The 21,685-nt window shown below is 53.6% G+C and overlaps 2 protein-coding genes and 1 pseudogene across 4 annotated transcripts; 1 reads left to right on the top strand and 2 right to left on the bottom strand.

Moving 5' to 3' along the window:
- Positions 1-79: 79 nt before the first annotated feature.
- LOC120504157 (CKLF-like MARVEL transmembrane domain-containing protein 5) lies at positions 80-1,362 on the bottom strand. Its single transcript, XM_039713341.1, has 3 exons — positions 1,182-1,362; positions 1,004-1,082; positions 80-186 (listed from the first exon to the last, which is right to left on the bottom strand). The coding sequence occupies exons 1-3, from the start codon at positions 1,353-1,355 to the stop codon at positions 164-166; spliced, it is 276 nt and encodes a 91-aa protein (XP_039569275.1). The 5' UTR covers positions 1,356-1,362; the 3' UTR covers positions 80-163.
- Positions 1,363-3,653: 2,291 nt separating this feature from the next.
- Positions 3,654-9,810, top strand: LOC120504158 (GPI-linked NAD(P)(+)--arginine ADP-ribosyltransferase 1-like). 3 transcript variants are annotated; one of them, XM_039713344.1, is made up of 5 exons: positions 3,654-3,659; positions 5,077-5,560; positions 6,901-7,264; positions 8,482-8,520; positions 9,066-9,810. In XM_039713344.1, the coding sequence occupies exons 2-5, from the start codon at positions 5,114-5,116 to the stop codon at positions 9,149-9,151; spliced, it is 936 nt and encodes a 311-aa protein (XP_039569278.1). In that variant the 5' UTR covers positions 3,654-3,659; positions 5,077-5,113; the 3' UTR covers positions 9,152-9,810. The 3 variants fall into 3 exon arrangements, with proteins under 3 accessions (XP_039569278.1, XP_039569277.1, XP_039569276.1); XM_039713343.1 differs by having other exon boundaries at positions 8,479-8,520; XM_039713342.1 differs by having other exon boundaries at positions 6,901-7,306; positions 8,479-8,520.
- A 9,804-nt stretch (positions 9,811-19,614) lies between these two features.
- On the bottom strand, positions 19,615-21,311 carry LOC120504165 (annotated as a pseudogene).
- Between the last annotated feature and the right edge of the window lie 374 nt (positions 21,312-21,685).

Here is a 21,685-nt window from a genome sequence, read left to right as displayed (position 1 = left end):
AGCCACAGAAGGGACACAATGTCCCCTCGGCCACCCTGCCCCACCCCACGCCAAAAACACGACCCTGAGCAGCACCAGCTGTGGGACAAGGTTTAATTTTTGGGGTGGGGGATGGCGGACTGGACCCAGAGGATGATGAGACAGTGGTGGGGGGCGGTGACCATCAGCTGTCCTCCATGTCAGGATCTGGAGGAGGAACAGTTGGACATGGTGGAGAAAGATGATCCAGGTGTCCCCCAACCCCACCCAAGGGTGTCCCATATGTCCCCAACCCTACCCATGGTCGTCCCAGGTGTCCCCCAACCCCACCCAAGGGTGTCCTAGATATCCCCAACCCCACCCAAGAGTGTCCCAGAGGTCTCCAGCCCCACTCAAGGGTGTCCCCAGTGTCCCCCAGCCTTACCCATGGACATCCCAGGTGTTCCCAACCCCACCCAAAGGTGTCCCAGGTGTCCCCAAACCCCACCCATTGACATCCCAGGTGTCCCCTAACCCCACCCCAGGGTGTCCCAGGTGTCCCCAGCCCCACCCAAGGGTGTCCCAGGTGTCCCTAGCCCCACCCAAAGGTGTCCCAGGTGTCCCCCAGCCCCACCCATGGACATCCCAGGTGTCCCCAGTCCTATCCATGGATGTCCCAGGTGTCCCCAACCCCACCCCAGAGTGTCCCAGGTGTCCCAAACCCCACCCAAAGGTGTCCCAGGTGTCCCCAAACCCCACCCATTGACATCCCAGGTGTCCCCCAACCCCACTCCAGGGTGTCTCAGGTGTCCCCAGCCTCACTCCAGGGTGTCCCAAGTGTCCCCAACCCCACCCCAGGGTGTTCCAGGTGTCCCCTAACCCCACCCAACGGTGTCCCAGGTGTCCCCCAACCCCACCCATGGACGTCCCAGGTGTTCCCTAACCTCATCCAAGTGTGTCCCACTCTCCCCAGCCCCAACTCAGGGTGTCCCGGGTGTCCCAGGTGTCCCCAGCCCCACCCCAGGGTGTCCCCAGTGCCCCTCACCCTGTCCCGGGGCCACCCGCGTGCGGAAGGTGACAAAGGTGTCGAAGGCGAAGACCAAGGCCAGGACCAGGCTGAAGGTCTGGGGGGAGGGGAAGGGGCGTGGCCCGGTCACTCGGGGGCGTGGCCCGGTCACTCAGGGGCGGGGCTCAGGGACGGGGCGGGGTTTGGGGACACTCACAAAGGTGGTGGCAGCCAGGGCATCACGGGACGAGGCCAAGGCCACCAGGGCCGCCACGAGGAAGATGAGGGTCCCACTGATGGCCCGGAGCAGGTCCTGGGGGGACAGCGGGGGACACTGAGGGGACATGGGGGACACCAGGATGGGGACACCGTGGGGACATGAGATGGACATGGATGGTAGCAGCAGGACACTGTGGGGACATGGGGGACACCAGGGTGGGGACACCATGGGGACATGAGATGGACATGGATGGTAGCAGGGGGACACCTTGGGGACATGGGGGACACCGTGGGGACACCTTTGGGACATGAGATGGACATGGATGGTAGCAGCAGGACACTGTGGGGACATGGGGGACACCAGGGTGGGGACACCGTGGGGACATGAGATGGACATGGATGGTAGCAGCAGGACACTGTGGGGACATGGGGGACACCATGGGGATAGGAGTGGTGACAGTGGTGACACCACGGGGACACCTTGGGGACATGAGATGGACATGGAGGGACAGCAGCAGGACACCTTGGGGACATGGGGGACACCAGGATGGGGACACCACGGGGACATGAGATGGACATGGATGGTAGCAGGGGGACACCTTGGGGACACCAGAGAGATGGAGGTGGTGACAATGGGGACACCGTGGGGACACCATGGGGACACCATGGGGACACCATGGGGACATGAGGGGGAATAGAGGGGGAGCAGCAGGACACCTTGGGGACACAAGGGACACCATGGGGACACCATGGAGACATGAGATGGACATGGATGGTAGCAGCAGGACACCTTGGGAACACCAGAAGGATGGGAGTGGTGACAATGGGGACACCGTGGGGACACCATGGGGACATGAGATGGAATAGAGGGGTAGCAGCAGGACAATTTGGGGACACCAGAGGGATGGGAGTGGTGACAATGGGGGACACCATGGGGACACCTTGGGGACATGGAGGAGGAGCAGCAGGACACCTTGGGGACATGTGGGACACCATGGGGACACCATGGGGACATGAGATGGACATGGAGGGGGAGCAGCAGGACACTGTGGGGACAGCAGAGGGATGGGAGTGGTGACAATGGGGACACCATGGGGACACCAGGTGGACATGGATGGTAGCAGCAGGACACTTTGGGGACACAAGGGACACCATGGGGATGGGGGTGGTGACAATGGGAACACCATGGGGACACCAGGTGGACATGCAGGAGTAGCAGGGGGACACCTTGGGGACATGGGGGACACCAGGGGGATGGGAGTGGTGACAATGGGGACACCGTGGGGACACCAGGTGGACATGGAGGGACAGCAGGGGGACACCTTGGGGACACAACGGACACCATGGGGATAGGGGTGGTGACAATGGGGACATCGTGGGGACATGAGATGGACATGGAGGGATGGCAGCAGGACACCTTGGGGACATGGGGGACACCATGGGGACACCTTGGGGACACCTTGGGGACATGAGATGGACATGGACGGACGGCAGCAGGACACCTTGGGGACATGGGGGACACCAGGATGGGGACACCATGGGGACATGAGATGGACATGGATGGTAGCAGCAGGACACTGTGGGGACATGGGGGACACCAGAGAGATGGAGGTGGTGACAATGGGGACACCATGGGGACACCTTGGGGACATGAGATGGACATGGACGGACAGGAGCAGGACACCTTGGGGACATGGGGGACACCATGGGGACACCTTGGGGACACCTTGGGGACATGAGATGGACATGGACGGACAGCAGCAGGACACCTGGGGGACATGGGGGACACCAGGATGGGGACATCGTGGGGACATGAGATGGACATGGAGGGACGGCAGCAGGACATCCTGGGGACACCAGAGGGATGGGAGTGGTGACAATGGGGACACCGTGGGGACACCAGGTGGACATGGAGGGGGAGCAGCAGGACACCTTGGGGACATGGGGGACACCATGGGGACACCTTGGGGACACCTTGGGGACATGAGATGGACATGGACGGACAGCAGCAGGACACCTGGGGGACATGGGGGACACCAGGATGGGGACATCGTGGGGACATGAGATGGACATGGACGGACAGCAGCAGGACACCTGGGGGACATGGGGGACACCAGGATGGGGACATCGTGGGGACATGAGATGGACATGGACGGACAGCAGCAGGACACCTGGGGGACATGGGGGACACCAGGATGGGGACATCGTGGGGACATGAGATGGACATGGAGGGACAGCAGCAGGACACTTTGGGGACACAAGGGACACCAGGGGGATGGTGGTAGGGACAATGGGGACACCATGGGGACACCAGGTGGACATGGAGGGGGAGCAGCAGGACACCTTGGGGACACAAGGGACACCAGGGGGAAGGCGGTGGGGACAATGGGGACACCCTGGGGGACACCAGGAGAGGGAGGGATGGATGAACACAGCGGGGACACCGTGGGGACAACGCCAAGGTGGGCACCGGGAGGTGACACCATGGGGACACCTTGAGGTTGACACCAAGGGGTGACACCTTGGGGACGTGGAGTGACGTGGGAGGGGACAGCAGGAGGACATGGGGGGGTGGCGAGGGGCACAACATGGGGGACACCATGGGGGGGACACGGAGGGGAGGCATGGTGACACGGGGAGGGTGGCACTCTGGAAGGGTCCCCCGCAGTCCCGCGGGTGCCACCGCGGTGAGGGGACACTGCTGCCACGGGTCCTGCCTGGGGTCACACAGGGGTCACACGGGGGTCACAGAGGGGACAGCAGGGCCACCACCCCCCCGGACAATGTTCCCAGTGTCACCAGTGCCACCACTGCCCCCCCAGTGATCCCAGTATCCCCAGTTCCTCTCCCAGTGAGGGACTGGGGGGGGATTGGGGGATACTGGAAGGGACTGGGAGGGGATTGGGGGGGACTGGGAGGGACTGGGACGGACTGGGAGCTGCTGGGGAAAACTGGGATTGGCTGGGGAGGGACTGGGAGGCGACAGTGAGTGGAAACTGGGGGGACTGGGAGCAGCTGGGAAGGACTGGGGGATGACTGGGAGATGACTGGATATACTGGGAGTGACTGGGAGTGACTGGGAGCTGAGGGGATGTACTGGGAGTGACTGGGAGCAGTCGGGGGATGGCCGAGAGGAACTGGAGGGTGCTGGGAGGGACTGGGAGGCACTGGGAAATGCTTGGGGAGTACTGGGAGGGACTGGGAGGGACTGGGAGGCACCAAGGAGTGAGTGGAGCGTGACTGGGAGGATACTGGGAAGCACTGGGAAGATACTGGAAGTAACTGGGAGCACTGGGAGCTGAGCCCCTGCAGACAGCCCCAACACTCCCAGTGCTCCCAGTGCCCTCCCAGTTCATCCTAGTACCCTCCCAGTCCCCTTTCCAGTCCCTCCCAGTCATTCCCAGTGCCCTCCCAGTCCCTCCCAGTGCCCTCCCAGTCACTCCCAGTGGCTCTCAGTCACTCCCAGTCCCTCCCTGTCATTCCCACTGCCCTCCCAGTGCCCTCCCAGTCACTCCCAGTGTCCCCCAGTCACTCCCAGTGCCCTCCCAGTGCCCTCCCAGTGCCTCCCAGTGCCTCCCAGTGTCCTCCCAGTGTCCTCCCAGTGCCCTCCCAGTTCTCTCCCAATGCCCTCCCAGTCACTCCCAGTGCCCTCCCAGTCCCTCCCAGTGCTCTCCCAGTGCCCTCCCAATGCCCTCCCAGTCACTCCCAGTGCCCTCCCAGTGCATTCCCAGTCCATCCCAGTCCATTCCCAGTCCATCCCAGTCCCTCCCATTTGTGGTTCTGGTTCACTGGGGGGGAGGGGCGGGGACCCCCTAAAAATACCCGGGGTGGGGGGGCCCTCAGTGTCCCTCAGTGCCCCACAGTGTCCCCAGTGCCCTTTTCTGTCCCCTCAGTGTCCCCGCACTGGGGACACCCCACGGCCTCCCCACCATGGACCCGCTGACCCTGACCCTCCTGGCGATGACCGCACTGACCGCGGCCACCACCGTGCCCCCCGGTGACAGTGCCACCGCCGTGGTGGTGGCCCTGGACATGGCCCGGGACTCCTTCGATGACCAGTACCGGGGCTGCGGCCGCGCCATGGCCGCCGCGCTGCCGGCCCTCAACCACTCCGAGCTCCGGCACGGCGCTGCCTTCGCCGAGGCCTGGGCTCTGGCCGCGGCCGAGTGGCGCGTCCGGCTGTCCCCTGGCTCCCCTGGGTCCCCTCGGTCCCCCGGGTCCCCTCTGTCCCCAGCCCAGGCCGTGGCCCTGCTGGCCTACACGGCGCCGGTGCCGTTACACCGCGAGTTCAACGCGGCCGTGCGCGCGGCCGGGCGCTCCCGCCGCGAGTACCGGGACAACTTCCACTTCAAAACGCTGCACTTCCTGCTGACCCAGGTGGGGAAAACGCCAATCACTTGCTTTTAGAATTTTAAAAGTTTAATAGTAATAAAATGGTTATCAAAATAGTCATATAATATAATTAGAGTAATAAAAAATTGGGCAATTGACATTAGGACAGTACAAGACAATAAAAACAAAGAGTTACAGATAGTCCAGGTACCTCTTTCTGGGCAAAATAAGCCCAAAAAAGGACACACTTTAACAGAGGATTAACCCTTAAAAGCAATAGCCCATTGCATATTCATACACCTCATCCTGATGCATAATTTCCATCCAAGCAGAGGATTCTGTCTGCTCACTGTCAACTTCTTCCTCTGAATCCTGATGGTGTCTTCAGGGCTGAGCGAGGCAGGAAGAAGTTCGTTTCTTCTGATAATGGGGCAATACATACTTTTTCTTTGAAAGATTTAGGTGTCCTGTGGCCGCTGTCTTGGTGTGAGTCCTTACATAGTGTAGCTATGATATTTTATGAAAAATCCTCTGCTAGGATTTTTCCTGTCCGGAGGAGCTGAGAGCCTCAGGAGAGAAATGGAAATAATAAAAACAAGAACTGTGCTGCTGTAGAATGCAGCAGGGGCATCTTCCCCTGGTCCATGTGGATTGTTTATAATTGATAACCAATCACAGCCACCTGTGCCGAGGCTGTGAGGGGTCACGAGATTTTGTTATGCATTCTATTCTATTCTATTCTATTCTATTCTATTCTATTCTATTCTATCCTATTCTATTCATTTTCTATGCTATTCTATTTTCTGTTCTATTCTATTCTATTCTATTCTATTAATTTTCTATTCTATTCTTGGTCTTTGTAGCCTTCTGATCCTTCCTCTCTCTCTGTTCTTTTAGTATAGTTTTTATGTAGTATTTTAATATAATATATAACATAATAAATCAGCCCTCTGAGAAGGTATTTATTTATTACTCCATTCTGAGAAAAATGTTGTCAAGCCTCACACTTGAGGCATTCACTACAAGAACATAGCACAATTTCTATTTTAACTTTATATTATAACCTAAAACTACTCAAGAAAAGTACTACCACACTACTTAAGAAAAAATTAACGCAGCATAACTTTATAACATAACGCATGTAATATTTTATATTACATTATATATTATAAATATATATAATATTAATATTTGCGACATCAATAAAACACGCATATTCTAATATTAATAATAATATTAATATTTGTGATATCAATAAAATATGCATATTTTAATATTAACAATAATAATATTAATATTTGTGATATCAATAAAATACGCATATTTTAATATTAATAATGACGTTAATATTCGCTATATCAATAAAATGCGCATTTTCCCCACAGGCCCTGGGGACGCTGCGGGCCGCTCAGGGATCCCGGTGTCACCGCGTGTTCCGGGGCGTGCGCGGGGTGCGCTTCGAGGCGCGGCGCGGTGACACCGTGCGCTTCGGTCACTTCGCGTCGGCGTCGCTGCGCAACGAGAGCTCCTGGGGCTTCGGCACGGACGCGGCCTTCCAGGTGCTCACCTGCCAGGGCGCGGCCATCCGGGAATTCTCCTTCTTCCCGCACGAGGAGGAGGTGCTGATCCCGCCCTTCGAGACCTTCGAGGTCACCGACGTCGCCAACGTCACCAAGAGTGGGGACAAGGCGCGGATCCAGCTGCGCTCCACCGGGACCTTCAGCAACTACAACTGCGAGTGGCTGCGAGGTGACAGCACAGGGGACATTGCCTGGGGGACGGGGACACCTGGTGAGGGGTCAGGGACACCCCGTGCTGGGGACAGGGACACCCAGGGCTGGGGACAGGGACACCCAGGGCTGGGGACACCTGGGGAGGGGACATGGACACCCAGGGCTGGGGACACTCGGTGAGGGGACAGGGACACCCCATGCTGGGGACAGGGACACCCAGGGCTGGGGACACTCGGTGAGGGGTCAGGGACACCCCGTGCTGGGGACAGGGACACCTTGTGCTGGGGACACTTGGTGAGGGTGAGGGGACAGGGACACCCAGGGCTGGGGACACTTGGTGAGGGGACAGGGGCACCCCGTGCTGGGGACAGGGACACCTTGTGCTGGGGACACTTGGTGAGGGTGAGGGGACAGGGACACCCAGGGCTGGGGACACTCGGTGAGGGGACAGGGGCACCCCATGCTGGGGACAGGGACACCCAAGGGTGGGGACACTGAGTGAGGGGTCAGGGACACCCCGTGATGGGGACAGGGACACCCAGGGCTGGGGACACTCAGTGAGGGGTCAGGGACACCCCATGCTGGGGACACCCTGTGATGGGGACAGGGACACCCAGGGCTGGGGACAGGGACAACTCATGCTGGGGACACTTGGTGAGGGGACAGGGACACCCCATGCTGGGGACAGGGACACCCAGGGCTGGGGCCAGGGACACCCAGGGCTGGGGACAGGGACACCTCGTGCTGGTGACAGGGACACCCTGTGCTAGGGACAGGGACACCTCGTGCTGGGGACACTTGGTGAGGGGACAGGGACACCCCATGCTGGGGACAGGGACACCCAGGGCTGGGGATAGGGACACCCAGTGCTGGGGACACTCGGTGAAATTGTGGGGAGCGGAACACACGGTGCTGGGGACAGGGACACCCAGTGCTGGGGACATCCACTGTGGGCACAGGGACAGGAACACTCCCTGTGGGGTGGGGGACAAGAACAGCCATTGCTGGGGACACAGGGACACGCAGTGCTGGGGACACCCACTGTGGGCATGGGGACAAGGCCACCCCCAGTGCTGGGGACAGGGGACAGAGACACCACCTGCTGGGGACATCCACTGTGAGCACAGCGAGGACAGGGACATCCTGTGCTGGGGACAGGGATGGGACCCCCACATGGGGGATGGGACAGGGACAGGGACCCCCCAGCACTGATGCTGTCCCTCCCCTCAGCAGACCAGCGCTGTGGGGATGGGCCCTGTGTGTTTGACGCAGGTGAGCTGGGCCCCCTCACCGCTCTGTCACCCTGTCACCCCTCCCCATGGCACCCTGTCACCCCTAAACCACCCCCATGGCAAACCCCTGAGCCCTGTCCCCTCCCCATGGCGCCCCTGTCACCCCTAAACCACCCCCATGGCAAACCCCTGAGCCCTGTCCCCTCCCCATGGCGCCCCTGTCACCCCTAAACCACCCCCATGGCAAACCCCTGAGCCCTGTCCCCTCCCCATGGCCCCACATGCCCCTCTCACCCCTGATCCTCCCATGGCCACCCTGACACCCCCCCATGGCTCCCCTTGTCACCATGCCCCCCACTCGTGGCCCCCTTGTCCCCTATGTCATTCCATGACCCCTCTGACACCCCTTGGCTCCCTCTACCCTCCCATGGCCCCTCAAACCCCCCTGTCACCTCTAAACCCCCCTCCATGGCACCCCTGACTCCCTGGCCCACCCCAAGGGCTCCTCCTTTCCCCTGTCACCTCTGTCCCCCGTCCCACTTAACCTCCCCCAGCCCCCTCTGACCCCCATCTTTTCCTTCCCAGGCAGGAACATCCCTGGGGACCTCCCCCACCTCGGAGGGCTCCTCCTGGCCACTGCAGCCCTGGCAGTGGCCACTGGGATCTGCTAAGCCACCAGGCTGCCAAGACCACCATGGTCATTGTGGTCACCGTGGTCAACAAAGCCACTTGCACCCCCCAAGCCATGAGGCCACCAAGGTCACTGAGGTCTCTAAAGTCACCATGGCCTCTGTGGCCACTGTGACTAGCAAGGCCACCATGACCTCTGTGGCCACCAAGACAGGACAAGAGAGGGGACAACAGTGAAGCCACAGGTGCCACCAGGATGTTGGGACAGGGGGACCCTGCATGTGCCATGGCTGTGGTTCTTCACTTTTTGGTCTTTTTTTTGCCTCCCTTTCCAATAATTTTAATTTTTCTTCCCAATTATTAAACTGGATTTACTTCAATTTAACCCTCTGGAGAAGGAGGATGAGGAGGAAGGACAGAGGAACCCTCAGGGCAGGGGTGGAACTGAGTGGTCTTGAAGGTGCTTTCGCATCCCAAATTATCCTGGAATTCCAGGATTTCCTGCAGGCAGGAGGAAGAGGGACAGGAAGAGGAAAAGGAGGAGAAGGAGGTGGAGGAAGAGGGTTCTGAGGGTGGGACAAATCGCTGAAGAGTTGAATTTTCTACCCCAACAACCCAGAAAAGGCCTCAGCATTCTAAGGTGAAGGGTGGGATGAAGGATCCATGTCTGGGGGTGACATTCTGTCCTGGTGTGTCTGGGTTTAAAAAGACAGGTGTTTTCTAAGGCAGGCAGAAACCTCCCCTGAAATGGAAAATGTAAACCCCCTACCTCTGAATTATTATAATTTTGGAATTAAGGGGGTCTCAGGCAAAGATATGGGAGCAGGAATAACGGTTGTTTATCCGTCAAGAAAATAAATAAAATAAAATAAAATAATAATAAAATAAAATAAAATAAAATAAAATAAAATAAAATAAAATAAAATAATAAAATAAAATAATAAAATAAAATAAAATAAAATAAAATAAAATAAAATATGCAATAATATAAAACAACACTGATGGAGTTAGAACCAGAGCTGACCCCCTGTGGGTCAGGGTGGTGGCACAGTCCCATTCCCTGGTGGCTCAGCCCTCCTGCAGTGCCAGCTGTGCTTCTGCTGGAGCAGGGATCCTGGACAAGGGGGGAGTTTTCCTCTGGAGCTCCAGGGCTGCTGGAGATGGGCCTGCTCTCCCTCTGGGAATGCAGGGGAGAAGAAAGCTGCTCCTCTGGGAATGCAGTGGGCAAAGGTGGTGTGCCAAACCTCAAATTATATCCAGGTAGGAATGCTTGGCTCCTCCCACTGGGCAGGGCATCTCCCAGTGGGATGATGGAATTTTATCAGCCATGCAGTGACACCCACTGGCCCATGAACAGAAGATAATTAATAATTAATGGCCTATGAACAGGAGATAATTAATCAATAATAACCCATGAACAGAAGAGATCTCCTGGAGGGAGGATTGGTTTGTGGAAGAGATAAAGGGAACTGCCCAATGAACAGGAGATAACTGCCCCACCTCTGACAGGTAGGAATAGAACACACACCCCCGTTTCCAACCTAAGTCATGGTGACAGGAGCTGGATGCCCATTTAGCCCTGAGGGGGTCCCTGTGGTGCACATCAGAGCTGTATTAGATAAGGGCAACTTGGATCAGTACCACCTCGGGGAAAGGCAAATGCATCCGTGGTGTGAAAACCAGAATTCACTGCTTAGAGTTTTGTGGAAACCCAGGGCACGGGGAATATTTCTCTGCTCTGCCCTGGCTCCCAGGGGAGCACTGACTTTGACCCTCATACCTGGAGAAAGTTTCCTAGACTTCAAGATAGACTGGAATCCACAAAAGTGTGAAATAGATTGTAGAGAGAAGTGTAGGTGTATCGCTTGCTGAGAAATTTAGCTTTTGGGATTTTTAGTATGTTGTGGATGGAACCAGGATGGCGGGCACAGGGTGTCACCCTGGATTTCTTCTTCATGCTTCTTCTTCTTCCTCCTTCTTCATAGGTTTGGGTGTCATTTTGTAATTGGGCAGAAAAGTCCGCATCGTGGCTCTTTGGGATCAGTTATTGGTTAAAAGGGGAAATAATCTAGGTGTCAGTTCTTAATTGGATAGTTTAGTCTTCAAAGACCTTGTAACAAGAGATTGTGAGCCATTTTGTGCCTTCTAATGAAAAGCTGCCGAACTCACAGAAGTGAAACTGTTTTACTGATAAAAAAGCAATAAACACCTGAGTCTGAACATGAAATACCATCTCAAGTGCCTTCAATCCTGACACAGAGAAACTGACAACTGGTTACCGCCACAGAGTTTTTAAAAGTTTAATAGTAATAATAATGACAGTAATAGTAACAGGATAAAAAAAATTACAATATTTCCAGCGCTGGGCTGCTCCTGGCCAACAGATAAAGAGCAGACTGGTGTACACAGTGTTATCTTTATCCTGCTACATCACTGAAATACATGTGCGAAAAACGCCATTCACTTGTGTTAAAATTTTAGAAGTTTAATAGTAATGATAAGTAATAAAAATATTAATAAAAATTAGGACAATAAGAATTTGGACAATCAAAGTTAGGACAATAAAAGACAATAAAAATCAAAGTATTACAGACGTTGTGTGCTTTCGCTCTCTGCCACAAAGCACGCTTTGCTAACAAAGGATTAACCCTTAAAAGCCTGTTGCATATTCATATATCTCATACATGATTCAAGCATTCCTTTCAAATCAGGGTGTTTCTGCTAAATTTCAGCTTCCCCTCCTTATGTTGTAAATTTTTGGCTCCTCGAAGTCTGAGTTTTTCCGATAAGTAGGCAATAATTCTTCTCTTGACATCTTGGTGTCTGTTTGCTGTTATCTCTATACAAAGAATTTCTTGATTATCTTGTCCATTCCTCAAGCTAAGGAAAGTATCCTTACAAAAAGTATCTTACATCACATTGTTTCTATTTTAGTATTACGCTATAGCCTAAAAACTATATTTACCACACTACTTAAAAGAGATTAATTCAACACCATTTAAAAGAGAATAATACAGCATAACTTTCCAACATAACACATATAATATTAATTTTAATATTTGCGAAGAGCTAATCATATAATGTGCGTTTTTCACACATGTATATTCATGTGTTTCATGCATTATTCAAACATTCTTGCTAACTTTCTGATGTTTTGAGAACTCCTTTGTCTGACTTCTTCACACTCTGGGCTTATCTGCATGACATTCTGGGTGTCAGGTCAATATATTTTATTTCTTCTTGTGTCTCCAACCTGCTGTTTCACATCCTCTGATAAGGATATAGTATGTCTTCCTAGAATGTCACATGGCATTCTCTAATTGTCCTCTGGTGTTCTGGTTAGTGTCACGGTTATCTTATCACTTGGATGGGTCGGTCAGTGGATGGTCATACACTGTTTTTAGTTACACAAAAGGCTTTTTTTTCCACATCTTATGTTTTGCTAAGGTCTATAACACAGTACATTCATCAAACTATTATTTCCATAAATGATACATAGATATTTTATTCATTACACTACTATTTCTATGAACAAAGTGCATACTTAAGGTGATAGATTATATTGACAAGCAGCTAAAAAGAGTTATAATTGATACTATTTCTAAATAGTTATAATCACTAACAATGCATATAGGCTACTACATAAATGAGAAAGCCAATTATTATTTGGTTCTTTTTCACAGTGGGGTTGCTTTTGCTCAAGGACCTGGTTACATGTGGTGGGTAATGCAGAGAGGCAAGGAAACCAGTGGCTTACCTCAAGGAGAGCTGATTTTGAGTGACAACTGTTTGTAATGCTCTTTGTAGAAATATTTATATATTTTTATATATTTATATAAAGTAACTTTGCTGTAAAGATATAGTTCCTATTTCTGTTGTTAATTAAGCTTAGTAAAATAGCTGATGTAAGTAAGTTTGTGTTAAAATGCTTGCTTGGACGGGATAATGTGAAAAATGCACTATTATATGATTGATTATATATATATATATATATATATATATATATATACACAGAGAAAAATGAAAACAATAATTATCTCATTTCCTTCTCCTGTGTTTTGCTGCTTTGAAACATGGTTGGAGGTTGTTTATCCAACATGTGAATTGTTTTGACTTAATGACCAGTCAGGGTCAGGCTGTGTCAGGACTCTGGAAGAAGTTATGAGTTTTTCATTAGTATCTTTCTAGCTTTCTGTCTGTATCCTTTCTCTATTCTTTAGTATAGTTTAGTATAGTTTTAGTGTAATATAATATAATATAATATAATATAATATAATATAATATAATTAATATAATATAATATAATGTAACATAACATAATATAATATAATATAATATAATATAATATAATATAATATAAGGTAATGTACTGTAATGTAATGTAATGTAATGTAATGTAATATAATATAATATAATATAATATAATATAATATAATATAATAATAAAAGAGCCTTCTAAGAACATGAAGTCAGATTCCTTTCTTTGCCTTGGTTGGGGCACCCAGAAAATACAGGAATATTCAGCTTTGATCCCTTGGAGCCTGCAGACTCCAGCATCCCTGAATCCATGACAGCACTTTCTGGAAGTGCTCCAGAGGGCACAGCCACAGTCAGGATGGGGTTTGGCGTGGCTGCTGGGCTGCTCCATGGGATGTGGCACAGACCTGACTCCTGGTTCCTGTGCCAGAGGAGCCATGTGAGAGCTGCACATGCCAGTGCCAAAGAGCAGCCCCGTGCAGGGAGCCCTTCCCTCTGGGGAACACAGGGTTAATTGCCCTGCTAATCACTCTCTTTCACTAATCAGTCCCTGCAGAGGGGCTCTGTTTGTTTTTCCAGGCTTATACATCCTCTACCCAGCGTTTCTGGTGATTTGTTTAAGAGGCTAATTTTTGATTTTGCTTTCTGGCGTTTTTTTTAAGGTTTGGTTTTCTGTTTGTGGGTTTTTTTTTTTTTCTTCACAGCAAACATAAAATCTGCTAAGATATTTCTCCTAGGAATTTTATTGATTCAGCAGGTCTATTCCCAATGTGAGTCCTAATTTCAGAGAATTCCCTGTATTCATGGAACCAGGCTGCTGAGCCTTATGGACACTGCAGGTCCTTAACAAAGGACACAACTTGGTTTTTAAAGTTCTGAGTAGAGGATACATGACTTGGAAACTGGGGGACACTCTCAGGTATTGGGCCACTCATGACAAGAGACATTGGGGGGCATGTCCAGGGAAGGGAACAGAGCTGGGAAGGGGCTGGAGCACCAGGAGGGGCTGAGGGAGCTGGAAAGGGGCTCAGCTGGAGTCACAGCCAGCTGCAATTTTGTAGGTCCTGTTGGCCCTTCAGTGAGACCCATTTGGTGTGTGACCCGTGAAACACACACCCCAGTTGTGCAGGATCAGTCTTTGTGCATTTCCCAACGCTGGCTGACAGACTGAGGGTTCTGTGCTGGTTTAAAGGTGAACTGGGGAGAAATGGAACCCACAGAACACAACTTGGCCCCCTTTTTGTCAGGGATGATGGTCGTGCTCTGTGAGCAGCTGGGAGTAAGACTGGGGGGCACTGAGGGGACGTGGGACCGTGGGATTGGGGTTCTAGGGCGTCAGAAATAAGACAGAGAATAGAAACTTTCAGTTCCTCTGAATTTGCTGGTCAGGGCTTAAAGATGAACCAGCGAAAAACCATAGAAGGATGCAAAAGTGTGGACACAGCAGGGCAAATGTGGCTAGAACCCACGGAGGAACAGAAAAAGGGAACTCCAGTGAGGGGATTTTGACAAGTTCTGGACCACAGAAGGAGCAGCGCCTGCCCAAAATAAAAGTTTGAGGCGAGGTCATCAGGGATATTGGGGCACTCAGTGAAAATCACACTGAGAAACCTCATTTTTAGGACACTCTAGGACCAGAGAGGTTTCTCCGCCTCGGTACGTTTAATAAACTATGAAAAGTGAAGTTTCTTTACTTGGTGAGGGACAGATTTTAATGAATATGTATAATTATGATGTATAAATACCCCGTGGCAAAATCCCCCCTGGGCTGCAGGACCAGGAGAGATCTGCTGTGAGTCCAAGCTGAGGAGGAATTCCAGCTTTGTGATACCTCCAGTTCTGTCAGGGAGTTCACTCTGGCTGATTCTGGTATTGGGGCTGGGGGGACTCCAGGGGACACTTGGGGAGGACACGGGACTGAGGGACTGGGATTGCAGATGTGGGGGGACACTGGGGGAGTCACAGGACTGGGATTGGGGTAATGGGGGGGTCTGGGGGAAAATGAGGGAGAACACGGGATGGTGAGAGTGGGATTGGGGTGATGGGGGGGCTGGGAGACACTGTGGGGGCAGGTGGTGATGCCCAGATTTGGCTTGAGGTTCTGGGATGACACAGAATAAATTGGAGACTAAGAGTGGGATTGCGGTCTGGGGACCAGCTGAGGAGGGCACTGGGGGGCTCAGGGAGTGACCCCAGCATTTGGGGTGGGATTCTGGCAGCCCAGGCCATCGCCCTCATGGCCTACACAATGAAGGACGTGTACAAGAAGTTCAACGATGCTGTGCGCGTGGCCGGGCGCTCCAGCCAGGAATACCAGAACAACTTCCACTTCAAAACACTGCATTTCCTGCTGACCCAGGCCCTGGTGACACTGAGGGACACTAGGGGACTGCAGTGTCACAATGTGTACTGGAGGGTGGACGGGGTCCAGTTCAAGGCAGAGCGTGGTGACATTGTTCGGTTTGGTCAATTCTTGTCGGCATCACAGAGTGAAGAAACTGCTGAGATATTGGGGAATGGCACGGTGTTCCAGGTGCACACGTGCCACAGCGTGGGAATTCGGGAATTCTCCAAGTATCCTGATGAGAAGGAGGTGCTGATCCCACCCTTTGACACCTTCGAGGTCATCAAAGTCAGCCAGGAAGGGGACAGCGTGAGGATCCAGCTCCACTCCAGGACACCCATTGTGGGCAGGCATACAGGAACGCCCATGACAGGGCACTGGGATGGGGATCCCCACATGCGGGAGAGAACAGGGAGAGGGACACCCTGGCCAGGGGACAACAGGGACAGGGACAGAGACAGGGATGTCGCCATTCCAATCCCATCCCTCCCCACCAAAGGCAGCGCTGTGGGGATGGGATGGGGATCCCCACATGCGGGAGAGAACAGGGAGAGGGACACCCTGGCCAGGGGACAACAGGGACAGGGACAGAGACAGGGATGTCGCCATTCCAATCCCATCCCTCCCCACCAAAGGCAGCGCTGTGGGGATGGGCCCTGTGTGCTGGATGTGGGTGGTTTGGGGCGCCCCGTGGCAGTTCCTGAACCCCTGTCACCCCCCATATCATCCACTGATTACCTCTGACCCCTGTCACCACTAAGACCACCATGACCACCCTGGCCTCCCTGGTGCCTCTACTCCCTGTGCCCTGCCTGACACCCTGTCACCTGTCACCTCATGTCATCTCTCCTGCCATTCCAAACCTGTCATTATGGCCATAACTGATGACCCCACTCCTCCCATGATCCCCCTCATGCCTCTCTTTGTCCCCCAGGTGGGAGCATCCCCCGGGCTTCCTTTCAACTTGGAGGACTCCTCCTGGCCAGCACGGCCCTGGCATTGGCCACTGGAATTTTCTGAGCCACGAGGCCACTGTGGTCTCCGAGGTCACTGTGGTCACTCCAGCAACCATGGCCACCATGGCACCAATGTCACTGTCATCACTGTGGCCACCCCAATCACCAAGAGCACCAGAGAAATGAGGCCACCAAGGCTACCAAGGCCACTACAGCCACTTTGGCCACCATGGACACAATAAGCACCAAGGCCACTGTGGCCACCACAACCACCAAGACTCCCTGAGCCACAAGGATACCACAGCCACTGGGACTGCGGTGCCCACCAAAGCCCTTGTGCAAAGCAACTCCCCCTGTGTGCTGGATGTGGGTGGTTTGGGGCGCCCCATGGCAGTTCCTGAACCCCTGTCACCCCCCATATCATCCACTGATTACCTCTGACCCCTGTCACCACTAAGACCACCATGACCACCCTGGCCTCCCTGGTGCCTCTACTCCCTGTGCCCTGCCTGACACCCTGTCACCTGTCACCTCATGTCATCTCTCCTGCCATTCCAAACCTGTCATTATGGCCATAACTGATGACCCCACTCCTCCCATGATCCCCCTCATGCCTCTCTTTGTCCTCCAGGTGGGAGCATCCCCCGGGCTTCCTTTCAACTTGGAGGACTCCTCCTGGCCAGCACGGCCCTGGCATTGGCCACTGGAATTTTCTGAGCCACGAGGCCACTGTGGTCTCCGAGGTCACTGTGGTCACTCCAGCAACCATGGCCACCATGGCACCAATGTCACTGTCATCACTGTGGCCACCCCAATCACCAAGAGCACCAGAGAAATGAGGCCACCAAGGCTACCAAGGCCACTACAGCCACTTTGGCCACCATGGACACAATAAGCACCAAGGCCACTGTGGCCACCACAATCACCAAGACTCCCTGAGCCACAAGGATACCACAGCCATTTGGACTGCGGTGCCCACCAAAGCCCTTGTGCAAAGCAACTCTATTAAATAATTCTATCAAAACTATTCTCTTAAAGAATTCTGACAAAGACAGCAAAAAGTGAAAATTCCTAAGCAGGGCTCAATGTCACTCCCCAGAACCACACTTGTGGGAATGTCTCTTTCTCTCAGCCTCAAGGAGGATCCCTGGGGAGCATTCCCTTCCCCAGGGAGATTTCAAGCAGGAACAGGGGAGAGGAATCTCTGTCTGAGAGGGGACAGGACACTCCCAGGGTCACCTGATGGACGGCCACGCCCATCTGGTGGTTTACCCTCATTGTCAGTTCTGGGATTGTGATTTGTGCTGGTTTTGGCCCAATTCAGTGCCATAATCAGCACAAGATCCATCTCAGTGCAGCCCTGATTGCCACACATGAGGCATTGAACCGTGGGCTCATTCTAGGCAGAGCATCGTGCCACAACCTGCACTTCAGTGGGACTTTAAAAGCTGGAAATTGGGAGGTTGAAGAGGGCAAGGGTAGGTCCTGCTTGGAGAGAGACAGTCCTCAGTGGAGGTCCAGGCTGGGGTTGATCTGCTGGAGCAGCTGTGGAGAAGGTCCTGTGTGTGCTGATGGGTGAGCAGAGGAGCTGGCTGTGTGGCCTGGGGCCAGGAGGGACCCAGGGGTGCTGGGAAGAGCAGGGCCAGGAGGTGAGGGTCGCTCCATCCCAAACCATTGCAGAGCCCCAGGGCCGGGATGGGGCGGGCGCTCGGCAGCGCCAGCAGCTCGTGCTGCCGCCTGCTGGTGGCACCCGGAACTGCAGCCGGCAGCGGCACATGCGCAGTGCCGCTGATTTCCCCTGCTCGCTGCTGCCCTCCTGTGGACAATTCCTGAACAGCAACTCCAGGAGATGAGCGGGTAAAGAGGGAAAATCCCTGATTTGAAAGAAATAAGATTTTCCTGAGCGAAACACCATGGGAATTTTTTCATAAATAAATGGGTGATGCTGCCTCCATCCCCATTTCTCTATTTTATTTTTCACCATTCTTCATTCTGTTGGGTTTGGTTTTTTTTTGTTTCCTCCCAATGTTTCTTCTGAAGTGTTTTCTCAAATCAGGAGCTTTGGAACTGGCCCCAAACTGATTATTCATCCTTTTTTTGATTGCACTGAGAAGCCCCCACCAGCTCCCTCAGCCCTTCCTGGTGCTCCAGACCCTTCCACAGCTCCATCCCTTCCCTGTACATGCTTCGGCCCTACCAGGTCTTTTGCGAGGGGCTGCAGTGAATGAGGAAAAAGGGAGAAACCTTTCTCCAGCACCTCTTTGTAGATCGAGGTTTGGAAAATTAAAGCTTGGAATTGCCTCTAACAAAAACTGCAGGAACTGCTTTATTTTAGGAAATGAGGTTCCCTGCAGGAAAGGCGTTAAAGGAGCTGTAGAGATACATCAGGTAAGCTTTTGATATGCCAGGCAAGCAAGGATCAAATTTCTGATAAACATTTGGGACGCCAGGGGAGCAAGGATCGAGTTTTTGATACATTTTTTATACACAAGGTGAGCAAGCAGCAATTTATTGATGCATGATGCAAGGAAGCCAAGGAGCGTTAGGAAGTGGCCGTGACATTGCCACTCCCAAGCCCCTCTATCAGGAAGTGCCTAAGTGGCCCCAGGTGCTGCCCAATCTCTGCTGTTCTGCGCTGTCCTGGCTGCTCCAGCTCCTCTGTGCTGGTCCTGGTGCCCTGGCACTGCTCCCTTGCTGAGTAGCTCTCCGAGGGGCTTTTCCAGGATGGACACATCGTTACAGTGACCATGGGGGCCACACTGGCAATAATGGTCACTGTGTCCACAGTGTCCACAGTGGCAATAACGGCCATAGTGTTCACAGTGGACCAAGGGACCATAGTGATCATAATAGCCTCGGTAGCCTTGGTGACCTCGTTTCTCTGGGGGTCCTGGTGGCCTTCCACAGTGACCTTGGTGGTCACGGGACCGTAGTGGTCATAATAGCATCAGTCGCCTTGGTGGCCTTGTTTCTCTGGGGGTCCTGGTGGCCTTCCACAGTGACCTTGGTGGTCTCATGGCTTAGAGGGTAGCAATGGCCACTGCCATGGCCACGGTAGCCAGGAGAACTCCTCCAAAGTGGGGGGAGTTCCTGGGGAGACTCCCACCTGTGGGGACAAAGAGAGGAGTCAGGGGGATCATGGGGTGAGAAGGTCATGGGGGCATCAGGAGGGTCATGGTGGGGTGGACACAGGTGATGTGTGGCCCTCAGGATGTGGGGTCAGAGGGAGCCATAACAAGGTCCATTTCCCCTGTGCCTAGCCATTTACCATGTACCTTGTCCCCCCAACCCCAGCTGTGAATGTCCCTGTCCCCCTTGCCTGGCACTGGGTGTCCCCCTCCCCTGTGCTCCAGCATTGCTGTCCTTGACCTCATCCCCAGCTCTGGCCCCAGGTTGTTCCCATGATGTCACCTCGCAGCCACTCTCAGTTGTAGTTGCTGAAGTTCCCAGTGGAGCGAAGCAAAATGTTCAACATGCTTCCTTCTGTGTGGACATCAGTGACCTCAAAGGTCTCAAAGGATGGGATCAGCAACTCCTTCTCACTTTGATTGAAGGAGAAGTTATGGATGTCCACACCATGGCATGTGTGCACCTTGAATATCGTGTCTGTGCCATAACCCTGGGTGACCTCTTTGCTCTGCGACGCTGAAGCAAATTGACCAAAGCGGACTTTATCGCCAGTCTTCACCTCAAACTGTTAGATATTCACCCCTCGGAACACGTCCAGACACTTTTTAGGGTGTCTCAGCTTCTGGAGGGCCTGGGTCAGCAGGAAATGCAGTGTTTTGAAATGGAAGTTGTCCCGGTATTCCTGGCTGGAGTTTCCAGCTGTTCGCACAGCTTAATTGAACCCCTTGTACACGTCCTTCATTGTGTAGACCATATGGGCAATGGCCTGATCTCGGGAACGAGTGGATGAATCCGACCCCCTCTTCTGCCACTTGGTCGTGGCTTTCACCCAGACCTGGGAAAACTCCTTGTTCTCCTGGAACTCAGTGCTAGCAAGACCTCAGCCATAGCAGAGCCACAGTTCAGGTACTGGTCATCAAAGGAGGTCTGGGCCATGTCCGGGGCACCACCTTGATGGCTGCAGTGGCCACGGTCATTGCCAGCAGTGCCAGGGTCTGAGCCAGTGGGGACTATGGAGAAGAGAGGCCACAGGAACCAGTGTGGGACACTGTGAGACATAGAGGGGACACAGAGGACCCTGGGAGGACTCTGGTGGGCACCAGAGGATGCTGAGGGGTCACTAATGGGACAGAGGGGACTCTGAGGGACATGGTGGGACATAGGGAGGCTTCCTTGTGGAGGGGCTGGGGAGTGACAGTGGGGTCAGCCCAAGGAGAGTGGGAGCAACCCTGGCCAGAAGACCCCTGGGCATGTCTTGGAACCTGATCCCAAATCCTGGGGCCACTCCTGGATGCCCCAGTGTCCGCCAGAACCCTTGACTCCCAGTCCCACTCCTAAAGTCCTATTCCCCCCTCAAGATGTCTTGCCGTCCCTGCTGCAGGACCTGACTCAAATCCTGGGGTCACTTCCTCATCATCCCCCCCCCCCCACCAGTAAACCCAGTGTCCCCCAGACTCCCAATTCCACTCCCATAGTTCTGTGTCCCCACTTCCCGGTATTCCCCAGTGCCTCCATTACCCCAGTCCCTCTTCCAATCCCTTGTACCCCCCCCACCCAGTGATCCTATGACCCCAAGGACCCTGACCCAAGGTTTGGGGTCCACAATGGGTCCCATTGGTCCCTATCCCCTCCGTTACCCCAATCCCACTCTCAGTCCCATGACCACCCTGCTGGACCCTGGACCCTGATCCAGTCCCATGTGCCCCTCAAGTGTCCCCCAGTACCCCACTGCCACTCCCATGGTCCTGTGTCTCCCATCGCTGGCCCCCGGACCACCCAAGGACTTCAGTCCCTTGACACCCCATGTGCCCCGCCAGACCCCAGTCCCACAGTTCCATGTTCTCCCCTGCAAGGGTCCCCCAGTTTCGGATACTGAAATTGGTCAGAGT

Source organism: Passer montanus, unplaced genomic scaffold, assembly GCF_014805655.1.
Source record: "Passer montanus isolate IOZ18808 unplaced genomic scaffold, ASM1480565v1 scaffold286, whole genome shotgun sequence".
NCBI classification, from domain to species: Eukaryota; Metazoa; Chordata; class Aves; order Passeriformes; family Passeridae; genus Passer; species Passer montanus.
This window is presented reverse-complemented; position numbering and strand designations above follow the sequence as displayed.